Below are 25,449 nucleotides of genomic sequence, written 5' to 3' on the forward strand. Positions count from 1 at the left end.
TCCACGATGCTTCACTTGTCGAGGGCATTGCTCACTTCTTTGGGCAAGAGCATGTCAGGCATCTTTTTAATGTCTCCGGCAGGCATTAGGCAAACTTGAATAGGTACTTCCCGAGTCTTTATTATCCATCTTAGGGCTTCCATGCCACCCTTTATTCTTCAAGCTGTCATTCTCTCCTGGTGAGCCAAAGATCCTCCAAACATCTCTTCAAAACTAACAATGGGCCTGAAATCACTGAATCCAAACCCCAGGGCCCTACACTGGGGCAGAATCCGTAGATGCTGGAACGAGGGATGCTGGGGGTGCTACTGCATGCCCCAGCTTGAAGTGGCTTCCATTATATACAGGGTTTACAGTTTGGTTCAATGGCTCTCGGCACCCTCATTATACAAATTGTTCCAGCCCCCCCTGCAGAATCCAGATCCAAATTTTATGATTTGGTTCAATCTCTGTTTTCACATTTTCTGCCCAGGTCATTCAGTGATAACTCAGCAAGCATCGTTTAGGTTTTTATGAACTGGCAAGCACACACACACATAGGTGTGGGTGTACACACCGTTGGATGGGATCAGAACTTCCCAGATGTTTGTCATAGGAAATGCACTGCTCACAGTTTGCAGAGATTCACCTGTACATCAGCTGGCAAAGACCTGAGCTTTTAATTCCAGGAAAACAGGTATTCTGTTGCCACTAGCACAGAAGCCATGAAGTTCTGAGTACCCTTGGTGTGCAGCAGAATGAAAATTGTTTTTGGTGCTCATGGATTGTTACAATATATTTGCTAAAATATCCGCATCCCTAGAAGTTTAGCTGTCTGTCTGACAGGTGGCTGTCTGATTTAGGTTGTCAGATCCTTCAGGCAGGGAACACTTTTTCCTCTGGTTTTGCACAGCCTCATCATCCCAACAAGACATTGTCAATTCACAATAAATAATAATATTTAAGTAAAGAGCCTGCCTACGACTAGATGTGATTCACTGAATTACCAGCGGCTCCCTTTGTGTTTAAGTTCCCACAGGTCTAACACATGCACGCTTGCAAGCACACACATGCCCAGCCCATCCGGCTACTACCACCATTTCAGGTGGCTAAGCCCCTCCCACAGGCCAGGACACAGACATTTTTGTGCCATAGTGTCTGAATAAGAGAAGCCTGGCAGCGAGTTGGTGACTTCACAGAGGTCTGGAAGAAAAGTTCCAGAAGTTTCAGTGACAACCAATAGTAGCTACAGTAGCTTGAGAATTATCCATGGGTTTGGAATCACTAGACCAGACTCTGAAGTGAAGTAAGCTGTTGCCAGGAGCTTCATGGGAAGGGTTTAGTTATAGTTACCACCCTGTCATTTATCAGTCCTATTGTTCCTTCTGCACAGCGAGCCTCTGGACCATCTAGCCATCACCCAGAAAGCCTGGTAAGAACTATTAATGCAGCACTGTTCTCAATCCACAGGACTTTGTTAGTGGTGAGAGTCATTCACAATTTACCAAGGATGGTGGTGAATTCTCCATTACTGACCTTTTTAAAATCAAGATTAGGTGTTTTTCCTTCAAGATCTGCTCTAGGAATTACTGTGAGGAAGTTCTCTGGCCTGCATTAGACTGGAGATCAGACTAGATGATCACAATGGTTCCTTCTGGCCTTGGACTCTATGAATCTACTAAAACATTTCACCAGGTGGTTAATGTTCCCAAGCCAGCATGTTCTAACTCTTCATCACCCATGAATAATGTAAGGAACACATTACTATTCTAGCCCTCACATTTCGAGGCCCCAGGGCTTTGTGGTAGCTGTTCTGACCCAATTAGCTTGTCAGTCCTACTGACAATTGATACAGAACTGCAGATTAGAGGCCTCTCTATATGTATGAATGTATATATGTGAGATCAGGACTGCTCCACTGGCCAAAGGGGTTGGTGGGGAAAGCTCAATACATCTATGCCATATGGCTCCCATTACCAGTGAACCATTTTACAGAGGAGGAACTGAGACACAGAGAGACTTGCCCAGGCTCTCACAGGAAGACATTGTTGAAGCAGGGAATTGGTCCTGAGTTTCCCAAGCTAATGCTCTAACCACTGGTCCATTCTTCCTGAACAGGAACTCCTGGGGTTTCCCTGAACTTCTAGTTTGTAAGCATGTAAGCATGGTAGTTTGTAGCATCACCATCTTAAATATGGCCTTCAGGCATCCCCCACAAATATGTCTGCTACATTCATTTACATCTCTGGCAGGAAAGCAAAGACTGTTGATTTCCTTGAATGGACTCCATGATTAAAAAAAATCTTTATGGAGAAAACTGGAGAGACAAAAGGCCATGTTGCCTGCAACAAGATAAGATTAGTTCAGCTCAGCCTCTAATGTGCTCCTTTCTTGCTGACTCAGCTAATAACATGAGCTGAGCACCGGGATTGCTTCCCTTACAAATCTCCAATGCTGGGGCTTATAGACACAGCACATGCAGAAAGCAAGCGATACAATTATTAAGCCTGCTAAGTAAACAAGTTACTTAGAGCGATAAGCATCTTGCTAACACCGCAGCTGGAGTATTCCACGGAGCCAGTCACATAGTATTATTAACAATGATTTATACAGTACGTACAATACATACCGTGTACTAAGTGTTTTATAGAACAAATAAGATTCCATTCCTGATTCCATCCCACCTTTCTGTCAACTAATAGCAGAGAGAAGAAAGGTGGGAAGGGCAGCTGGAGGGTTACCATGCTGAGATCATAGTTACTTTAGGTTCACTATGTACGTGTCCCAATGGTGCTACTGTCCATGTGTTCGCTTTTTAACTTCACCCTTGTCTCCCTCACACATCCTAATTAAGCCCAAGGCAGTCTCGCCTGAGTAAGGACAAAAGATTGGGCTCATTATTCTCCATTTTTAAAGGTAATGAGGATCTTCATTCTGGAAGCAGGGACTGGTCACTGCTTTGGAAATTCATATTAGCTGCTGGGAGCATTAAGTTTTTCCTGTCTTCCTTTTCTAATTAAATGACGAGATTGGGTATGAAATGTTTCATTAATCCATGCCAAGTATATCGGACACAAGGTCAAAGGCTGAATCTCTTCAGGATAATTAGCCAGGAATTAATACAGGATGGTTTTTGCGCTGATGGTTTTAAGATGATAAAATACAGAAAAAAATCTGTTATACAACTCCTCCCCCTTTATCTAAGGTAGGTCAGACCCAACGAAATGCATCACTCACATGAATAACCCCACTTCTTACCTGAAGCCTTATTGACCTGGATCAATCCCATGGCCTAGGTTCCATTCATGTGACATGGATTCTGCTTTCTCTGTTGGGATTTTTTTAAGGTTATGATTAGTGGCCAGCTACCTGAATCTCTTTCTCCTGTGTCCATTGTCCCAGGGCTCTCTGGAAAAGCCTCCCTTACTGTGTAGCTGGAGAGCCCATAACAGCATTGTGGTGAGTGTCGAACACTTCATGTTCGGTTCAGATTCATTCATCCTGAGCGGCTCCTCGGACAGAAGCGCCAGACTGTGGACCCCAGACGGGAAATTTGTGGGAACCTTTGGGCAGGAAAAGAGATGGGACTTGAAAAATCCATCAACGTTCGCCCATCCCAAGTAAGTTTCCAGCCCAAGATGGATCACTTCTAAGGCTATTTCTGTGATGAATTTCTGAGAACGTTACCCCTCCTCTGCCCCCAGTGCATCTCATTGTCATGACCAATGCTTACCTAGCAAGAAATTCAAATAGATACTGACTTGGACAGTCTGAAGGGCAAGGATGGCCCTGGGATTTGTGGAGTCTGTACTAAGTCATATGTGTGGGGAACTCCGTTAGCCTTGGCTAACCTGCACAATACCAATTCTGGGAGGGGCTGATTTGTCAGCTAGTCTGATCTGGCTGGGGTGCTTCCCATTAAGGGATTGGAGGCGAGTTCAGGCAGTTAGGGGGGATGAAGGTGCAGGTTGCAAAGAGACTCTTTGCTTCTATTCTATATAAATTCTTATGTAATCTCATCACCATGGGTGCCTTGGGTGACACTGGGGCTCATACTCTTTGGCTCCAGATGATCCTTCCCATCTCTTGGGATCTTCTCCCCAGCACCCTACCTGTACCACAGATGCGAAACGATAAAGTTCTCTCCTCCCTTCTTCATCACTGTTGACCTGTAACCACTGGCCTGGTGCAAGATTAAACTATATATATTATGTGCTAGGACATATTAAAATGCTTTAATTTTAATGTTAAGGCTATTCAAGCTGTGATGTACATAGGGAGTCTGTATAACAGCTACAGTAGGCTGGGCAAATGTGGGCTAGTTTTGATATTAGAGAGACAAGGTGCATAAGGCAAGATCTTTTATTGGACCAATTCCTGTTGGTGAAAGAGACCAGCTTGCAAGCTACACTCGGCTCTTCCTCAGGTCTGGGGAAGGGACTCAGAGTGTCATAGCTGAATACAAGGTGGAACAGATCGTTTAGCATAAGTGGTTAACACACGTTCTAAAGGACCGTTCAAGGTGACATGGCCCATTAACACCCCTGCAGTCAGACGACCAAAAAGAGTGTCAGAATAAGCCATAAATCCCGCGTCATTATTGCAACCGTGATTTCTAGCGTCTAGCAAAGATTGAATTTCAGCTCCCCAGCTCATCTTTTGAAGGCATTGTGCAGGTTTCCTTTGAGGACAAAGACTGAGGTCAGAGGGGGATTGCTCATTTTGGGGAAAGCGTTGGCCCATGGGTGACAGGATATTTTTGTCTTTTATTATGTTTCTGTGTGAATTCATTCGAGAGCATTGTGATTGTCTGGGTTCACCCACATAGTGGTTACTGGGGCATTTGTGCACTGGGTCAGTACACCACATATTGTGATAGGCACATGTAGGACCCAGGAATCTGGAAAGGTGTGTTGTGGGAGGGTGTTGATCATTGTAACAGTGGAGCTATGGCTGCTGGTTTTGCATCTATTGTTCTGGCAGGGTCTGGTGCCCCTTTGTGTTGGTGGGTCCTGGTCTGCGGGGAGCTTGCTTCTGATGATGAGCTTGGTGAGGTTGGGGGATTGTTTGAAGGCCAGAAGAAAGGGTTCAGGAAATATTTCTTTCAGGATGGGGTCCCTATTGAGAAAGGGTTTTAATTGTTTAATGATACCCAGTATGGGTTTCAGTGTGAGGTGGTAGGTGACAATTAGGGGTGTGCAGTTGGAAGTCGGTTAACAATAGTTTTGTTAATTAGCCTACGTATCAAAGGTGTTAGCATGCCTGCCTAACTAAGGTTCTAGGATTTAGCCACAGTACATCCTGTGGGGTGTGGGAGAGCTATGAAAAGATTAATACAGAAAATCTCCTACTTAAAGAAGCCAGTAAATGAGAGGATGCTCAGCAGATGTGATGACCTGCTGAGGAGAGCTTTAATAGGGTAGGTGAGAAAATCTTCTTTCATCAGCTTGATCCCACAGTGTCAGTTAAACTCAGCTGAGTTAATCTTACTCTTCCCCCTCTCGCCAATCATGAGCTTGACATAAAAACCTTGAGATTATTAAAATGATACATTTGGGGTTCTTTCACTTTTTGTACCGGCGCCTTCAAAGGTTCACATTTTCAACCTTTTCTCCTCAAACACGACGACTAGAAAAGTACGGTTTTTTAATGAAAGCTGAGATTATTATGTAATCATATGACTCCAGGAGCTGGTGCTTTACAGGGAAACAAAGAAAAATCATGAAATCAATCATGAGCATTGGCAACACTTGACCCCCTGAAAGCAGCCTCCCCTGACACCCTTTACTCTTCTCCTACTGATGCTGATGCTCAAGAGCAGTCTACACAAAGGGTTCTGGGGGGGTGGGGGGGGGCAAAAATTTCCCATTGTTGCTCACATCAGTGCCGTTCCAGTCGCGTTAACTGCAGTGGAAGCACTGGCAAGGTCGTATTTTTCACAAGTCTGCTCTCAGAGCAAGTCAAAATGACACTGCACTCAAAATGCCAGTGGCTGTGAGAGCCATGTACACAGTAAGGCTCTCTACAAGAAAGGAGCTGCAGCTGTGTTAGCTGCAGAGGGAAATGTTTGCCAAAGAAGCTCGGCACAGACACAGCCAAGGGCTGCATGCTGGCTGAAAGGCACCTGAGTCCAGGATGGGAAAAAAGCCATCATTGTAAAGCTTTACCGATTTGTGCTTTGATTTAAAAATCTCTCTGGTATTACCATACTCCCATACCGAGTGACCTCAGTAATTCTTGTTTCAACTACATACCCCCTGCCGGCCTTGCCCAAGAAACTATGGCCCCCGACAGCATTTCTGTCGCTGATTCCTGGAAGCATCTGCATTCAGAGTCTTCTCCAAAGGTGAGGCAGATGCTCTATAAATCTAGTCCTTGTACAGGGTACATTCAGTAAACCAGCAACCGGGCGGAATGTGCAAGGAAGTAGTAAAAGTAAATCTTTTTTGAAAATTTTGCATGTGTAAGCAACAGACCAGACGTACCTTTCAAACGTGCTCCTAGCTAAAGTCACAGAAGATTTGTCAACTGATTACACTGAGCTGGAACCAGAGGCAAAGAAAATAAACACTGTTAATTTGAAGCAGACAGGAGCTCTGAAAAGGTTATCAGATGCTTTGTAAATGACTCGATTCCAGCTTTTCTTAACAGCCAAAGCTATAAACAGTCTTTTGTAAAGTGCCAGATTTTTCAATCTCCCTCCAGTCCACAAAAACAACAAAGGGCTCAGATCAACAATGTTCACCAAAGTCAGGCCTATTATACTAAGTTCTTCCAGTTTCTTTCCACAAATCCAGTTGTTTCAGCCAGAAAAAAAAGCATTGTGTTCACAATAGGAAAAATGATACCAAAGAAGCTTTGGACAAACCTACCCTGTGAAGAGGTTGGGATTAATTCTTTCATAGCCAAACAAAATTAACTTCCACTCACAGCAAAAGAGTAAATAAAGATCTGTGTCTAGCTGTTATCAAGAATGCCTAATTATTCTACAGATATTATAATTTTTGGAAGACAATCATCTCTCTGCTGTTATTGATAAACATCCATGACCTTTCCAGATGACTAATCAAATATTAATTAACCCGAGAGGAAAACTAGCCATATTAAGGTTTTACAAGGAAGCATTAGTTGAACAAAGAGAGTTAACTGGAAATTTAAAGTCCTTTTTCCTCCATTTGAAAGGATTAATGGGTAAAGAGAATATCAAATGGGATGCACTTGTTAGATAAGTCAGTATGTACTTCGGGACCAGGAAAACAGAAATCTTAATATTTTTGTGTTTTTAGAAGTTCAGATCAGAGAATACCTGAGAGTCAATAGTTAATAAGTGCTTGAACCTGACAAGTAAAGAATGTGCATCTCTTATAACTGTGTCACCTCTGGTCAAGAGAGATTTGTCCAGCATCTGAGGGCAAGCCTCTGAAGCCATAAGAATATCTCCTTCAGGAAACTGTCACACCACATGGCAATGCTACTGGGAGAATGAAGTGTAGTTATTTATTTCTCTTACAAAATCTGATCGAGTGACTGTTTTTCTCTAAGTTTTGTCTGACATCAAAACTATGGACCAAACACTACTCTCAGTTACACTGGTGTAAATCCAGAGTGATCCTACTGAAATTAGCAGAGTCACTCTGGATTTACACACCAGTGTAACTGAGCCCACAACTTGATCCGTTGACTGTTACCGTTCGAGAAGATAGTGTTTAATTGTCCAATGTTGGGAGAAAGAAACAGAAAGAAGTGAAATAATTCTTGACTTACTGGACTGACATTGAGTCAACATTGAGGCTATGTCTACACTACCGCGGTAAGTCAACCTAAGTTACGCTACTCCAGCTACTTAGCTTAGGTCGACTTACTGTGGTGTCTACACCACACTGGGTTGACAGGAGATGCTCTCCCGTCAATTATTCTTACTCCTCTTGTTCCTGTTGGAGTACTGGAGTCTGCCGTTGATTTAGCGGGTCTTCAAAACCCGCTAAATCGACCCCCAGTGCATCGATCACAGCAGCATCGATCCTGCGGTAGTGTAGACATAGCCTGAATCAGGAAGAATAAGATCCACAGCAATTGTCCTAGGACAGATTAGGAGTATGCTGGGCACTAATAGGGACAGAGAGGTCAAAAGCCACTTAACCCTTGATGCTAGTGAATAGGATTCTCTTCTAAGCATGCAGGATTTAGTGACAATCCTTCAGCACTGAAGATGGGGTTCGAAGTATAAGTTGATATCCACAAGAATTGAATTTGGTGCAACAGTTACTAAAACTTATATGATTATCATCAGAGCCCAGCATATTGGGCCGACGCTGCTCTCTGAGTTTGTGAGTTCAATGAGTTCAGCCGAGAGTTCTTTGTTTGTGTGGACCTTTATCTGAGCAACCTTGAAACAATCCAACCTTAGCCCACCAGAAGGTTTAGCTGACTCCTGTACAAACCCACACTCCCACACAGTACTAGATACAAACTAACATAAATCAGGAAATGCATATGAAATATATCTATTCTTCAGGATCTCAGCTCAAGAGGAGCCTGCTTCAGTTGTTTTCCCATATATACTTCATTGTGTTTTGGTATTGCATGCCCACGTCCTCAAAATCTACAGCAAATTTGAGCTCTCTTTTTAAAAAAAACAAGTGGTTGCACATGCAATGAGCACTTTTCTAAACTCGATAACCAGGCCATTTTTAACTTTGTTTTTTTCCCCCAAAATACCCTCTGCTTTACTACCCACACATACCCACACTGAAGAGAAATAGCCCTGCAAAATGTAAGGGTGTCTAAATAATAACAAAAACCCAGAGCCTCATCAGCTCCCATCCAGGAATGCCAAATGGCTTCAGAAACCACAAAAGTCTATTTTTTAGCTTTTTGTAATCTTGCATCTTAAAAATGACATGAATGTACTTTTCCCTCCCCACCCTCCTTAGCTGTATTCAGCAAACATTTCTCTCTGGCCATGTACCAGTACGTTTCAGGCCAAAGCAAAAGTTGGGGGAGATGGGAGGGAAGGTATGGGTTACCCTAGAAAAATAGGCATCTAATGGAAACACTGATTTACAAAAGTTTTCCCTGATTGTAACCCCTAACGATGATCTCCAATTAATCACAGAAATTAGAGATTCAACACTCATCTCACTTGTCCAGTCCCTCGCCTGCTGGTGGAGAGCAAATTTCCTAGACTAAAATTGCCTGCCACATGGTGAGGCCTCTGCCACGTCCAATGAAAGACTCCTTCACTATTTAATAAATCTCACTGCCAGAAAGACTCCCCATGGTATCGTCAATGCTCCTTTTCTTACCTTCATCCCATTACCCATAGTTATGCCCTCCATTCATCTCCACCCTTGGCACAGCTCTGATACTCTAGGTGATTATCTCATCCCGCACGGCCAAGCTCTTTCATCATAAACCAGCCCCTCCACTCCGGCAATCATTTTGCTGCTGTTCTTTCCTCTACGTCTTTCTGTTACTGAGGTGCAGGAGCTGAATGCAGTGTTCCAAGTGCAGGCTTGCCAGTGCTTTGAGATCCTCGGATGGCAAGCTCTATAGAAGTGTCATTTATTATAGCGATAGAGACTATCACTGCTCCTTGGCTGTTGGCCTGGTATGGAGGAGGGGATGGGCAGAAAGAGAGATGCTCGCCTACTCAAGCTCCCTGCAGATGGTCAAACCACAAAGTACCAAAGAGAAGCCACATACTTCCTTCCAATTTCACTGCTTTGGCCGGGGACCAAGCTAACCACCCGTGGAGTCATGCTGGGCTCAGGAGCCTTATGCCAGCTTGCCTCACCCAGCAAGCATAGTCATTTAGCTGGCTGTGTATGACTATTAGATGGAGAATCTGAATTCTTTCAGGGCCGTGGGAATGGATAAAGTGTATGACTCTGTCATGGCTTCCAGCCTGTCAGGAAGCTTTGGACTCTGGGCTGACGTAAGCAGGCTCAACTCGGTGGCTGTCAGTGGACCTGTGCCTGCTTATGCCCCTGTAGTGAATCTGGCCCAAGGAATTTCCTTTTCAGAAGAGAAATGAGTGGCCATACATTACTTTAGTCTATTTTATTTGCTATCTATAATCTCAGTGGACAGCTTCGGACAGACATGACTATTACATAGCGAGAACAGTCTGATTTAAGCTTATTCTCTCACAAAGACTTTCTTAGTAGAAGTTACCCATCTTCTCAACAGAACAAACTCCAGAAAGTCAAGCTTGTGCAGCTCCCCTTGAATTGGCCCACTTCCTGTGGGAAAGCATTTCTGTTTTGTTCTCTCCTTGCCATTTGCTGCGACTGGGTGGCATGGGGGATTGCAGGTAAGTCACCTCTACTGGCTTTGCAGCCACAAGCTGAGACAAAAGTGCAATATAAAGAGAAAGCATTTGGTAAACAGATATAAGCCAAGTGTCACACCATTCCAGTTAATAGGCCAGTTTTAAAACTACTTGTTAGGTCAAGATTAGACTCAGCAGCTCAAGCATTGCTACTATTGTTCAAAGGCATCGTTATCTGACTAGTGTCCGTAAATTAAACCAATAAATCCAGTTTACTATTGAGCTGGGACTGTCTTCTGTAGTGGTTTTAACCTCTTCCGTAGCTTACACTGTTGAATTTCTACTTCTACAGTGCTCCTACTTTGGCCACACAGCTAATTATGGCCATGTGAAATATTTGCAGTGACATTCGCAGTATTTGAGGTTTTCGCATTCGGGTTCGATTACGTGGAACTGGTCCAGATGGGGCAGGGGGCAATGTCATGGATTTCTGCGCAATAGTATCTTTGAGGAAACCCACTGGTTTTGGACATGTGAAGTTTCATTCTAGTGAAGATGAATTTTTGTGTCAAACTGTGCTGAATTTTCCATTTCAATGCGTTTAATGAAAAGTGAACTTTTCAGACTGTGAAATGACCTAGGCTGATATGGCAAAAGACTGTTAACACAGTTGGGGTGATACTTTTCTCCTTTTCACAGAGCTCTGTCTTCAGGAATCCCTGCCACACTCCACGTTGCCAGTATGGCCAAATATCTTATTACCATATAGAATAACACGTGAGGCAGATCTTTCTGTGTTCTGTATGGCATCTAGCACCACTTAACTCAATCGGAGCATTGTCTTTTCCTTCTATAGAAACAGGGTTAATATGACTATCTGTGACATTGTGTGAACCATAGAAATCTTAGATGGAAAAGGTCATCAAGTAAAATAATCCAATCCCCTTCCCAATCCAAGATTATTCTCAACAGTAACTTCCTGTTCCCAATGGCTCCTGTAATGGAGCTCCCGACATCCTTTGTGGGGAGGGAGAGCTCAGTGGTTTGCGCATTGGCCTTCTAAACCCAGGGTTATGAGTTCAATCCTTGAGGGGGCCATTTGGGATCTGGGGCAAAAATTGGGGATTGGTCCTGCTTTGAGCAGGGGGTTGGACTAGATGGCCTCCTGAGGTCCCTTCCAACCCTGGTATTCTATGATTCTTTGTCGGTAAGATGATTCTGACCCGTTTGGGTTTCACATTTTCTCCGGCTGGCTGCGATGATCAGCCCGGGTTTGGTTACAGATATTTAACCCACTCTCACAGTAGCACCGTTTTATTTTACTTTTTTTTTTCTTTTTTTATCAGGGACCCCTGGAGTGAGAGAAAAGAAATCAGGAAAAAACGAACGCCAACCAAGCAGCTGGCATACACGGATGGGTTGCTATTCAGCTCAGGGGAGCTTGTCAGCAATGTGGAGGGAGAGACCGAAGCGAAGGTAAACCAGGAGATCAACAGGGGAAGTACAATGGAGGAGAGAGAGCAACCGCAGGGTAAGTGTTTGCCAGCAGTGGGGCCCGCCTTAAGAGCCAGGAGCCTCCTCCCACCTGTTCCCCATTCCCACTATGCTGCCTTTTCCCCATGCCAGCATATCTCAGACTTTTGAAGACTAATTTCCTCCCCTTTCAGAAAAATGTAATCCCCTGATCCCTTGTACCCATGCTATGTGTGTTTACAACCTACCCAGGTTACTCCATACACCTTCATGGCTCTCCACCCCCAGCTAGTCCAGCACAACCTGCTCTCTGGGAGATGCTGCTGTATACCTTGGGAATCCCCCGCTGCCCGTCTAGGTCAGGCTCCTGGCTGTTCTGTGCGGTCTGCGCAACCCAGAGTAGCCAGATGGAAAGTTTAGGATCTGGCCCCAAATGTGTCTCTTTTTAAAAAAGTTAACATTTATGTAATTATAAAATAGAGTGACTCATTGTTTGTCATCAAGCTTCACAAAAGGTACTGAAAGATGGATATTCAAGTATTTTAATTAGGTTCCAGAGAGAAATTTATACCTAATGAGGCTGTGAAGAGCTGAATTAATTACTTCAGCCAAATCCCAGTCGGCTGCTTGTTTGCCTCCTCTTTAAAATGATCTGAATGTTCTGCAATTGCTGAGTTAAAAAAACTGTGATTTTCAAAGAGTCAGGAGTGCTCCTAAGGCTCCAATCTTGAAGTCTTCGCAGTCAAAACTCAGTGAAGCCAACTGGCAAATATTGGAAATGTAGGGATGGGGGTTTACTGAAGTCAGGACTTCAGGGCAGGACTCAGAATAAATTAGCAACAAACTGTTCTAACAGTCAGACAGTTTTACACGGCTGCCAAGCTGTTCCATAGATTGCAAAGGCTTGACTTATTGCTAAGAAACAGACTGGAACTGGACTGCACTTTTCACTTAAGGAATGCACAGCTGCAAGGTTTCCATTAACTTTGCACAATATGGGTTCCAGGAATTTGTGTAAATCATTAGGGGCCATGCAGCAAACAGAGTCGCATTCATAACTGTGATAAATAATAAAATATTCTCATGTATGTAGTGCCAACACCCAAAGGTCTTTGGGTACCAACAAAAAAAGCTAGCTAAAAACAAACTATGGAAAAAAATCAACACTGCCCAGAAAATTCCTAGCCTAGGAGTGGAGCGGGGGACACACAGTGACCCCTAGTATACATTAAACTGAACAAATGCCCACAATGGAAATACTTTTACATCTTCCCAAATGAACAGAAATCTATTCACTGTGAAACACCACGTTTCTGGAGCAGAGAGTCAAATAGTGTGGCTGCATTTTTAAAAGGCTAGATAATTGGATTACCATTATTGCCATATGCGTGATCAGATCAGGGAAGTTAAATCTCATGCTTCATGCCACCTGATCACCACAGGGCTCAGGAAGGAAATCCCACATCTGTGGATAGTATTACATACTAGGCCAGATGCATGAAGGTGCCAGCTCAGCAAAGCACATAAACAGGTGTTTAAAACCCACTGAAGTCAAGGGAACTGAAGTCTGTTCTTAAAGTTAAGCACATGTTTAAGTGCAGAATAGAGATGGACTTAAGAACATGCTTAGCATGAAGCAAGCGCCTAAGTGCTTTGCTGAGTGAGGGCCTAAAAGGATCAATTTGCCTTGCTCTGAAGTTTCAGGCCTTGGCTGCTGCAAAAGCTGGGATGCTGGATGTGATGGGCTGATGACGCAATCTGCCCCAGGAAATCATGTGCCATATGGAGATGGTAATAACTGTGCAGTTATCAAGCTGGGAGGAGAGTGAAGAACAGCACCCACATAACCATTTGGGGTCTGGATTGCCCTATAGAAATCAACCAGCAAGACTGCAAATTCTGACCACCTGGAGCTACTGGCCGGTCAAAGGCTTCCGAGATTCAAGGCTGAACGGGTGCATGTGCTCAGATTTGTTTAGCCTGGACACAGATTTCCTGGACTTTTCCTTCCAAACTAGGAGCAGCTTGCAGCCAACTCTTAGTGGGCTAGCCGCAAACCCTGCCTTCACGAACATGTTTGTTAAAACACATATAAGCGCTTTGTCCAGAGTGCTGTTTGGAAGCCCATAGATCAGACTTTTTTGTCAAATGGAAAATCTGTTCTAGCTGCCTGGGAGGACAGAGAAATCTGCCATCTTGCCACTTTGGAGAGCTCCCAATACACTGCAGCACTTAATATCTGGATTTAACTGGGAATTGGTCCTGCTTTGAGCAGGGGGTTGGACTAGATGACCTTCTGGGGTCCCTTCCAACCCTGATATTCTATGATTCTATGATTCTATGTGTTTCCATATCCAAATCCTGAACAGTGAGCAATTAAAGACTCTTTCCTTTAACTCCGATGTGCTTGAGATCAAGCCCTTAAGTACTAGGTGGCGTGCTGTTTAGCCATTAGAGCAGGAAACATGGAGCCAGGATTCCGGGGTTCTGCTACAGATTTCCTGCATGACTTACACTCCGTGCCACAGAGTCCCCATGTGTAAAACCCACCTTGCGGGGGAACTGAATTAATGAGACTGGTTTCAGATCCACTGTGGAATGGAAGGCAGTAGGGTTATTGCCTTTCTGCTTCGCACGTGCACCTTCCGCATTCCTTGTATTAGGTGGGCTTAGTGTCACTTAAGTGTTTGCTGGTCTGTTCCCATCTGCTGAATGTTTTAATTACCGTTCGGTGTCCTGCCACTGAACACTGCATCTTAGATGAACACACCCTTCATATTCACGCGTGACATTTGTTTTTTTTTTTAAGCTGCAGCTCAATCTGACACATTATCTATCACACACGGTCAAATCTACATCAGATGGGCGGAGTCCTAACATGGAGTTTTTCATTGATTTGTTTTACTTTTCCAGCCTATCAGTTAGAGCTGCCAGCTGCCGGCTGCTGGATCAGAGCTGTGGGGCTGGAATCCGCTCCACGGTGATCCAACACCGATAAATTGTTTCTGCTGAGTGTTTTTTTCTCTGGGTCAAAATTTTGGAGTGTTGGGGCTTCAAGTTTCTAAAGTGACTGGTGATTCTGGTGGCCTCCATTTTGGGCTGCCCGGTTTGATATACCTTAAAGGGATCTGGTTTCCAGAAAGTGCTGAACACCCATCTTCTGGAAATCAGGCCCCTTTAAGGGGTGTCAAGTTAGGCACGCAAAAATTGAGACACTCAAAATCACTAGTCACTTCTGAAAATAATCACAGGACACTCCCATGGCAACTGACACCTTGAGCTCCGAAACCATAGGCCTCTGTTACATGAGCTAAATTACCTGTAGTGTTAGTTTTGGTTCTGTCCCTCCTAGGCCACAAGAGGGAAGAAGGGCCTTGCCATCAGCATTCTGGACTAAGACTCAAAAGACATAGGTTCAATTCCTGGCTCAGCTACAGGGTCACGGTGTGTCACACGGGGCAAGTCACTCAACCTACCACCTGCCTCAGTTCCCCATTTCTAAAACTGAGGAGATTATTTCCCTGTGTCACAGAGTGTAGTGAGATAAAAGCCATTAATAACTATGAAGTCCTATGAGGGCTCTAAAGTACCTAAGATAGCCAGAGGGTGAAAAGAGCTGATACAGGAGCAGGTCTGACAGTCCATCCAGTAGAGAACAGCAGCGAGGCAAACCCGTTCACCAGCACATAACTAAGGCCTGCAGGGGATGGACGTGTCATGGACCTGACACACGCTGTACGGGTGACAAGAGGCAATTAGAAAATGCCTCCTCTCAGCACTAAAGGGTCCAGGCTGAGCCACATCATGAGGGATGTGGAGGGGGCATGACTGGGGTAGAAACAGGGTTTTAAGGAGTTACTTAGATCATGGGGTTAGGCAAACCCTGTGCCTTCTCATTATAAACTCTCTTCACTTGGGCTGCACTCAGAGACACAGGGACAACCAGGTCCCATTCTTTGTGATGAAAACCCATGGAGTTAAAGGCTAACTATTAACGTGAGAAACTCTGCCCAAAATTAAAAAAACACCTCAGTATGTGAGAAATCTAAATTCACTTAAGGGTAACCAGATTTGTAGAACCACAGATCCCTCAGCATACAGATAAGAAGCTGGAAAGGAAATACGCGAGAAAGAGCAGGTTATTTAGGGCAGCTGCGACCTCGGGTCTCTGGACATAGCTGGTTTTAAAGAAAAGAAGACATGCTTCCAAGCTACAAGAGGTATCTCCTTTCTGACAGGATTTAGACAGCAATTTGGCCTGACAGTAACACACCAGTAGAAAGCTTACCCCTGTAGCGTAATTATTAGGAAGCAGTCCCTCCAGGAACGGACTGCTCCAAGCTTCTCTCTCTCTCTGTCAGCCTGAAGGGAGATGCTGTCACTCCATAATGGGAAGTGAAGGCTGAATTTTTCAGATGGATGTGGTTTTGGAAATGAACTTTGCTAACACCTGCTGTAAGTTCAGCAGGACCAGTTGCCAGATGCTACAGGAACTCGGGGCTCATTAGCATGATTGAGACTTTGGCAAAGCAAAGGGCTCTCAGCTTCCATGTCTAGGAAATGTTGAGAAAGGCAGTGGCAGGAGTTCAAGGAGGGGTGTGCACTGTTGTGTTTTGAAGTCTAGACTGTGCTGAGCCCCGGCCATGCTGAAGAATGCCTTTTTCCGGCCTATCAAATTGTTTAAAACTCACAGGTATTGGAGGCGAGGAACGAAATGGGAAAAGAGCGAATTCCCTCATTCAAACAGGCACGGCTGCATAATTCTCTCTCCAAATCCTACCTTCCAAGCCTCGCCTGGATCATCAGAGGCTGCCATTGTTTTACATGCTGTACGAATTATCTCTGCCCTGCCCGGGCATCCTCTGAAGTCACCTTGCTGCGTCTGCCTCTTTGTCCGCTTCTCAGCCCTTAGGGGCCGGAGTGGGGAACAAAAGCAAAAGCTATCCATGCTGCACAGGATCCCATGCTGGTGTGGACCTGCAAACTGCTCCTGCAAACCTCCCAGTGACAGCAGTGGGATCCCTGTCTCCCTCATGGGTCTCAAGCTCTGTCCACCCTGGAGCTGTTAACCAGGACTCTGAGTCACTGAAGTGGACAGGCTCCCGTTGGCATTTGTGGGCTTTGGATCAGGCCCTGTGTTTAGGAGCCACCTTCAAATGCACTTGCAGCCTAGGGTGACTAGATGTCCCAATTTTATAGGGACAGTCCCAATATTTGAGGGGTTTTTTCTTATCTCGGCACCTATTACCCTCCACCCCCATCCCAATTTTTCACACTTGCTTTCTGGTCACCCTACCTAGTGCAATGGTGCAGGGCTTGCGTCCACACCTAGCCCTGTTACAAACTACGTTACAAGCATGCTGAAGCCTAGCTAGGGATGCAGGCTGTGTAGAGTAGGGTTCCACACGAAAGGGGTTTAAGCCAAGAACGTAAAGCTGCAGGCCAGGAAGGAGGGGAGACAGCAAACCAATTCCCATCCCTTGGAAGGAAGGGGACAGATCTGGAACCATATCCAGCAGGCAAGGTCAGGGGGAGGAAAAAAGCCGCACCAGAGGATTGGACCTAAGGTCTCATGAGGAAAGGTGAGGGGGCTAGGGGTGGAGAGGTAGTCGAGGAGGGGAGAAGAGAAGCGCTCTCCTTTCAGGGACCCCACCCTATATGGAAAGGGTAGGTGAACATCTGTCCCACAGCGATGCAGAGATGGTCTTTTGAAGGGCAGCTCTCTCCCCGCCACGCTCCAAATGTTTGAACTTTAGTGACTGTTCGATACCTCGCTCAGTCTCTGTCAGTCTGGGGCCTCCCGAAGCGGGCTTGGCAGAGTCCAGAGATATTTGTCTTTGTATCATCATCTTTAATAAAACTAATTAATGTCTTGCACTTATTTGGCACGTTTCATCCCAAAGGACTTCATAAGCTTAAAGGGGCACTGCCAGGCAAAATAGCGGGTGCTTGGGGAAAATAAATGCCCTTCCATATGTTATAAGAAACCATTGATTGTTAAAGATGAAGGAATGTTAATAATTACATGCACTTTTCATGCACTTCTCCAACTTATTAGACATGGGTCTGATTCTTTCCCCCTACCCCCATCCCTCCAAGCCCCTCATGAACTTTAAGGCAGTTCAGGTTTAGGATCCTGGCTCTGTGAACCCTTGAGCTGAGGGTCAGGGTTTGTGGGCTGGGCTGTTGGCCATTTGCCCGGGCTGAGAGGAGCGTCCAATGAATACAGACCTGTGTGACTTTCATTTGTGTTTCTAACCATCTCGCACGAGCTGGCTGGAGGAGGCCGATTCAGTTGCATGACAACTTTCAAGGTTTCAAAATGTGTTTTTGTGAAACAGGGTTGTGGATAGAAAAGGTCAGGTTTTTCCAGTCAAGTTGCTCGCTCCCTCTATTTAGCTAGAAGGGACCAGAAAGCCCTGAAGCCTTCCTGTCAAAAATTTGGTCGAAATCAATGCATCTCCATGAAACGATTTGGCTTTGACATTTTTGTCAAAAATATTTGCGCCAGCTGTATTTGCCATGCTCTACCCCCGTAAGCAAGTGAGGGGGGTTGTTTTAAGTGCAGCCCCTGCAGCGGGGGGGGGAGTTCAAACTGGAATTTTTCATAATTCATGGAAACATTTCTTTTGGACTGGACCTTAACTATCCGTTACTGTCCCTTTCGCAAGCTGATGGACAAATTGCATGGGGACCACTTCAAGCATTACCGAAGTGCAGCCATCTCTGGGGTGAAATGCAGCATGTTTCACAGCGAACAGCATGTTGCATGGTTGCATGGACAGGAAATGAAGCAGCATGTGTCCCAGTTGGAACAGCTGTTTAAAGAGGCAGAGAGCAATTGTCAGACTCCAGGAGCTAAAACCCCGCCTCTATCAAAGACTGAAATGAAATTGTTGCTGACCTCTGTCAGCACAGTGATCCCAAACCATGCTGGAGTGTTGGATCAGCATCATCTCAGGAAGATCAGAGACACTTACTGAATCATTTCATCACTGTGGCACTTACATTCCTTTGTCTCCCAGCCGAGCACACGTGAGCTCAGTTGCTCAAGCAAAGGTGCTCCGAAGCTGTCTGGTCACACTGCAGCCTGGCTTCAGAAACAAACTTTTCCATTTGTAAATGCCCACAAAGGCTTTCAAACCATCAAACTTTTCAAATCCAGGAAGGATGCTGAGGTGGGAGGGGGCAGCTGTTGATAACAAAGCTATGATTTGGCTCGAATGCAAAGAACTAATAGGCCCAAGTCATTTTTGACCGAGCCAGGCCGAGTGTGACTACACGTTCGACAGTCTGGTTCTTTTTTTAGTTAGGTTGATAAGTGCTTCAAGCAATATTAACACATGCAGAGCCTTCGCACCTATGGCAATTACATGGGTGTCCCAGAAGCCAATGAGTCAAATGGGAAAACTAAGATCTGGTGATGCTTATCAGGCCGTGACAGTGTTAGGAAGCTAAATCCACATAATAAAGAGGTGTGATTCTTCTCCTAAGTCATATGGTATTTAGCACTGGGTGTGTGTGGTCCCTGCTCAGTTTTAGGCCCTTGCCTTGCTTTGCTGGGATTCCATTTAAGAAGAATCTGACAGAACTGTCCATGCCTTTAAGAAATACTGTACATGCCATGTTCTACCATACAGTGCCCCCTGCTGACCCTATTCTTTCTCTACAGAGTTCCAATTACCAAGAGTGGATGGTGCCCATCCATCCACATCCTCCAGCCAGATTGCTGCCGAGGATGCAGTGCAAAGCCACCTGACTACTCCACAATCGTTAACCGGTACCTCAAATCAAAGAAAACAAGAGGTGAGTCTGTGAGATCTTTTGTCTATCTCTGACCTTGACCCTCTGCCATTCCACTGAAGGGTAAAACCCTGCAGCTTAAGATAAGAAAATCTGCCATGAGCTCAGATTAATTAAAAGACGCACAAAGTGATAAAGCATTGGGGATTGCTTCAGATAGGCAAGCCAAAGAAGTCATGCATGGGGAACAGTTTGCGGATTATGCAGAGCAATCCAATCTATTGCAAACATAAGAGCAAACAGACTGTTGAACGGTTTTTTTAAAATAATAATAAGAAGAAGAATGGATGATTTCTTAAAGTAATAGCCAGTGGGTTTTATTCCTGTGTGAGGCAGCAGAGCTGAACTATATTTAATAAGGAAATGCAGACAACCGTAATCTCCAAGGTCTGATAACGAATGCTTCATTCTTATGTATTCTTCAGTATCCCTTCTTCAGGTGTTTAATGCCAATGTTAAATGTAAATTTTCAGGGTGTTTGGGTGGCACAGAGGGTTGATGATTCATAGATTTTAAGGCCAGAAGGGACCATTTGATCATTTGGTTTAATGTCCCTTATATCCCAGGTTAATAACTTCCATTTGACTAACACATATTTTGCAGAAAGGCAGCCAGTCTTCATATGAAGACTTCCCTGGGTAGTTTGTTCCAACTGTAACGGACTGCAAGCAGTGGAATTAGCCCACATCCATAATGACTGAAATTACTCACATCCCAAGTCTGCTCTGTCGCCTTCATGAAATGAGATGGATCGGTCCATTTTCCAGTGGACATATCTCCACTGGCACTAATTTGCAATCTTCTTGGCATTCTCAGTAAAAAGGCCAGGGACTACATGGGCCAAGGAGACTGAGAACTGTCCTTTTACTCCTGGACGTCTGCTCTCTCCAGGCCAGGACTGAAACGCAGGGGTGGGGGAAGCTTGTACCGCCTCATCTATAGCTGTTCTGTGGATTCAGAGAAATGACCATCTCCAGGGCAATCAGTCCAGAACTGTCAGTCATTAAAAGTCACACCACCAAGAAGAAAGAAAGAAAGAAAACTGTAGAAAGAAAAGGAGTACTTGTGGCACCTTAGAGACTAACCAATTTATTTGAGCATGAGCTTTCGTGAGCTACAGCTCACTTCATCGGATGCATACCGTGGAAACTGCAGCAGACTTTATATACACACAGAGAATATGAAACAATACCTCCTCCCACCCCACTGTCCTGCTGGTAATAGCTTATCTAAAGTGATCATCAGGTTGGGCCATTTCCAGCACAAATCCAGGTTTTCTCACCCTCCACCCCCCCACACAAATTCACTCTCCTGCTGGTGATAGCCCATCCAAAGTGACAACTCTTTACACAATGTGCATGATAATCAAGTTGGGCCATTTCCTGCACAAATCCAGGTTCTCTCACCCCCTCACCCCCCTCCCAAAAACCACACACACAAACTCACTATCCTGCTGGTAATAGCTCATCCAAAGTGACCACTCTCCCTACAATGTGCATGATAATCAAGGTGGGCCATTTCCAGCACAAATCCAGGTTTTCTCACACACCCCCCCACCCCCATACACACACAAACTCACTCTCCTGCTGGTAATAGCTCATCCAAACTGACCACTCTCCAAGTTTAAATCCAAGTTAAACCAGAACATCTGGGGGGGGGGGGGGTAGGAAAAAACAAGGGGAAATAGGCTACCTTGCATAATGACTTAGCCACTCCCAGTCTCTATTTAAGCCTAAATTAATAGTATCCAATTTGCAAATGAATTCCAATTCAGCAGTTTCTCGCTGGAGTCTGGATTTGAAGTTTTTTTGTTTTAAGATAGCGACCTTCATGTCTGTGATTGCGTGACCAGAGAGATTGAAGTGTTCTCCGACTGGTTTATGAATGTTATAATTCTTGACATCTAATTTGTGTCCATTTATTCTTTTACGTAGAGACTGTCCACCAACCTGATGATCACTTTAGATAAGCTATTACCAGCAGGACAGTGGGGTGGGAGGAGGTATTGTTTCATATTCTCCGTGTGTATATAAAGTCTGCTGCAGTTTCCACGGTATGCATCCGATGAAGTGAGCTGCAGCTCACGAAAGCTCATGCTCAAATAAATTGGTTAGTCTCTAAGGTGCCACAAGTCCTCCTTTTCTTTTTGCGAATACAGACTAACACGGCTGTTACTCTAAAAGAAAACTGTGTAATTTCTCTAAAATCAGCAACCACCACCAGGTGTCTCTTCCTTCTTCAATGCTTCCCCTTAACCTGGAAAAACCCTTCCAAAACCAGGTCACCTTGCCACATCCCTCACCATGTTCAATTCCCTCCTCAAATTTCACATCCGTTGGGAAGGACACGAGAAGTGAGCAGGGAAAAGAACAATAAACAGAACCAAAAACATGTGATGGAACCTTTGAAATGTTCCTGGTGTGTGATATACAGGAGCTCAGAATAGATGATCACAGTGAATCCTTCAGGCCTTATAATCCATGAATCCTGCTGTCACCTTGTCTCTCCTCTCCAATCTCATCTATCATCTTTGCTTGTTGGCTCCTACAATGAGCTCCATGCAGATGTCCACTAGGAAACCATGGACTCTGCATGAGCATAGGAGTGTAAACCCTTTGGGGCATGGGCCATGTGTTGTGTTTATTTCTCTTCAATGTCTGGCCTATATTGGAGTTTGGGGGAAATAATCATATATAGAATAGTGTGTCCGTTTTACACTTTAGCCACTGAAGCTGAGCTTCAGAGTAGCAGCCGTGTTAGTCTGTATCTGCAAAAAGAAAAGGAGGACTTGTGGCACCTTAGAGACTAACACATTTATTTGAGCATAAGCTTTCGTGAGCTACAGCTCACTTCATCGGATGCATTCAGTTTAGCTCACGAAAGCTTATGCTCAAATAAATGTGTTAGTCTCAAAGGTGCCACAAGTCCTCCTTTTCTTGAAGCTGAGCTGTAATTAGCACTCCTTTGGGAAGGGGATCTATTGATGTTGTTATAAAACCATTGTCAGGCATTTCCATTAAGTGATATTGATGCCCTCTGCTTCTGAGCTTTAGGAAGAGGGCAGCTCTGGTGGTGGATTTAGTTGTTTCCAATGCGAATCAATGTTCCCTCATTCTGAAAAGGGAGATAGTCTTTAAATTAGTGTGACCACATCATTGCCAGCGCAACCCAAGTTTTTCTCTTCCCTTTGCAGAGCCAGAGCCTTTTCAGACACCATCTGGAAAATGACCTGGTGAAAAGAATTACAGGAAGGAAAGCCCGTCGGCGTGTATTTGGGGCAATCAATGCTAACAAATTCAACCGGTTTGGGACATTCTGTTCACCTTTTCATGCGCTAGCAACGCCGGTAAGTGTCCTTCCCTCTGGGTAGTTTTACATTCAATACAAACCAGTCCCCCAGTTGCCAAGGCTCATCCTGCCAACAGCCAGTCCAAAAGCATTTTCAGAATCAGCCAGGCAATGACTCCTGCCAAACAAGCTGTTTGTTTTCATTATATTTTCCTTGTGGCTTTTCCTGTAAGGGTTAATATTTTCTCCAAAAACTTCCCTACAAGAGGATTAAGTAAGTAAATCACCCAGCTGTTTGTTAATGGGTTAACATCAATTTAAAAATCATAATCTGAAGTAAAGTCATGCTACCTACCTTTCTAACAACAGATTAAAATGGAAATTTTAAATGGATTAAAAATCTAACAAGATTAAAATGGAAAGAATTTTAAAAATCTATTTTTTTATTTTATTTATTTATTTTCTGTTTGTTTACTTCTTGGAAAATGAAAATGAATGGCGTCACTTTCACTTTTGCTTAGCATCACTTTCAGGCTTCTGTTTGCAAGCTAGGCCTGGGTGATATTGATCTCTTAAAAATAATAGTTTACATTTGAATTTGTTTAAAAAATATATCGTGGGAATATTTTTCTTGATCCTCGCTTGGGTTAAAAGCTTGCTTGTTCAAATATTAAATGTGGAGTCAAATTCGAGTTGGCTGAACTCCTTTCAAAGAGGATCTTCATTCCTTCAGAGATTTCTTAAAATACTTGTTTAACTTAGATAATTTTTTCATGTTTGAAATCTCTCTGTCTGGCTCCCATTATCATGCTATCTGAGCACCTCACAGTCTTTAATATATTTATGAAATAATAATTATAATACTCTGCAAATATGAACGGTGTGTACATGCTAAGTGTTGTATAAATATCAAATAATTAATCCACAAAACAACCCTCTGAGCTGCTAGGATTCTATGGGCCCTGGATTCCATTCACGCTTATAGGCAGAGGGAAGATTGTGCCCATGGCCAAGGAGAACGCTACTTCTCACCCCAAATGCCCCTGTGTTTGGGATATACAGGTTTGGGGTTTCCAGATGTGGAGATGGTGAGGAGAGGAGCCATTTGGGCTCATCTATATTCACCCTTACAAAATGCACTGGAGGAATCCGATTGTATCAACTTTTGTTGTTTCTCTCTGTTCTGTAGAGTCCTCAGAGAGGGAGGAGGGGTGGTGTGTGTGTGTAATTGAATGATTTTTAAAAATACACCAATTACAATGTCTCTGGGTGCTTGTACATAGATTATTGGAACCACAGAAATAATTTAACTAGTCTCAAACTAAATCCAGAGAGATTCAACCCTGAAATTGGCTGTAATTAGAGAACCACCCCATCATCAGCCCCTCAGACAAAATCCTGACACATACACACCTATGCTAAAATGATGGATGCTATAGAAATGCTTGTGATAGAATGTATTTCTCGAGGTTGGCCTATGTGTTCATTATGCATTTTTATTAACTACTTCTGTCTTAGGAGATGCAGAAATTAACTTTACCTCAAGACTTACCCATGACCCCTCGGATGCTGAGGCAGGGTATAGTCTGCAGCACCGAGTCGGACTTAAGGTCATTACCGTTAACCTTCCCAGAACTGGACGGCGAGAAGACAGAAGAGCCCAGCCTGAGTGAGAGAAAGAAGTCATCAGTCCACATGAAAACCCCTTTGCTCCCCCCATTAGTTAAACCTACCAGAGCTAGCCTCTCCCACAGTAAAAAGGCTAAAAGTTTCCAGTTTCCCTCCCAGTTCCCACATTAGCTGTTTCTATTAGCCTGTAATAGATGCTAAGTATTGACACCTTCTGAAAGAGAATACCTGGATTCCATTTCTAGAGCAATATGCTTTGTCTTTTTTTGTATTAGACCCTGGAGCATTCTTTTAAGCAATCCCTTTGACACCTAAATTCCTCTTTGATACACACACAAAGTAATTGCAAAAGAGTATTTTTGTACTTTAGTTTGAAAATGGTGACATCTCTACATTTAACAATGAAAATAAAGCAACTAACCTTGGATTTTGTGAGGGGCAAAAGGGAAACCATCTCTCCAACCTTTGACAGTCTTTGGAAGTTCATATCAATTGTGGCTCAAATCTCTATCCCTCCCAATTTTGAAAAACTCAAACTGCTGAGATCAAACCAAACCACTATCATTTGTGCATCTCAAGTGCCCCATGAAGCCTGCTTTAGCTGTTGAAATGAGGTCTTGAATATAATGGGGGAAATCAAAGCCAGGCAAAGAAAGATTCAGTGAATTCTTGCATTCTTGTTAGTTCTCTCTGGTAGTTACTATGTATTTTAGAAGTTACTTGGTTAATTATGTCTCCAGTTAAGGCTAAATATTGCCATATGAGCAAAAAAACTCCCTGTAGTTTATAAAATGTTGATACTTAGTTATCTAGTAAAATCATAGTGTCTTCAACTAGAATTATCCTATAATAGTCATGTCACAAATAACTATGCAATTGAGCAATAGCTGCAATGACTGAAGGATGGTTATTTTCTCCTTACTATTAAAAAAAAGAAAAAAGTGGGGGAAGGTGAACAGCTGTTGAAAGCTGTTTGAAGACACTCAGTAAATCATAAGTTTGAC

The 25,449-nt window shown here is 44.0% G+C and overlaps 1 protein-coding gene across 2 annotated transcripts in view; it reads left to right on the forward strand.

The window, feature by feature from the left end:
• LOC140897711 (cilia- and flagella-associated protein 337-like) overlaps nt 1–25,081 on the forward strand; it is a 52,997-nt gene extending 27,916 nt beyond the window's left edge. For both annotated transcript variants that reach the window (XM_073310656.1, XM_073310657.1), the window contains 5 exons: nt 3,382–3,599; nt 11,599–11,783; nt 19,398–19,531; nt 22,722–22,874; nt 24,335–25,081. In XM_073310656.1, the coding sequence (XP_073166757.1) occupies nt 3,382–3,599; nt 11,599–11,783; nt 19,398–19,531; nt 22,722–22,874; nt 24,335–24,616 (972 nt within the window). In that variant the 3' untranslated portion in view covers nt 24,617–25,081. The remainder of the gene's footprint in view (nt 1–3,381; nt 3,600–11,598; nt 11,784–19,397; nt 19,532–22,721; nt 22,875–24,334) is intronic.
• The last annotated feature ends 368 nt before the right edge of the window (nt 25,082–25,449 follow it).

The sequence above is a fragment of the Lepidochelys kempii genome, chromosome 14 (assembly GCF_965140265.1).
Source record: "Lepidochelys kempii isolate rLepKem1 chromosome 14, rLepKem1.hap2, whole genome shotgun sequence".
NCBI lineage: Eukaryota > Metazoa > Chordata > Testudines > Cheloniidae > Lepidochelys > Lepidochelys kempii.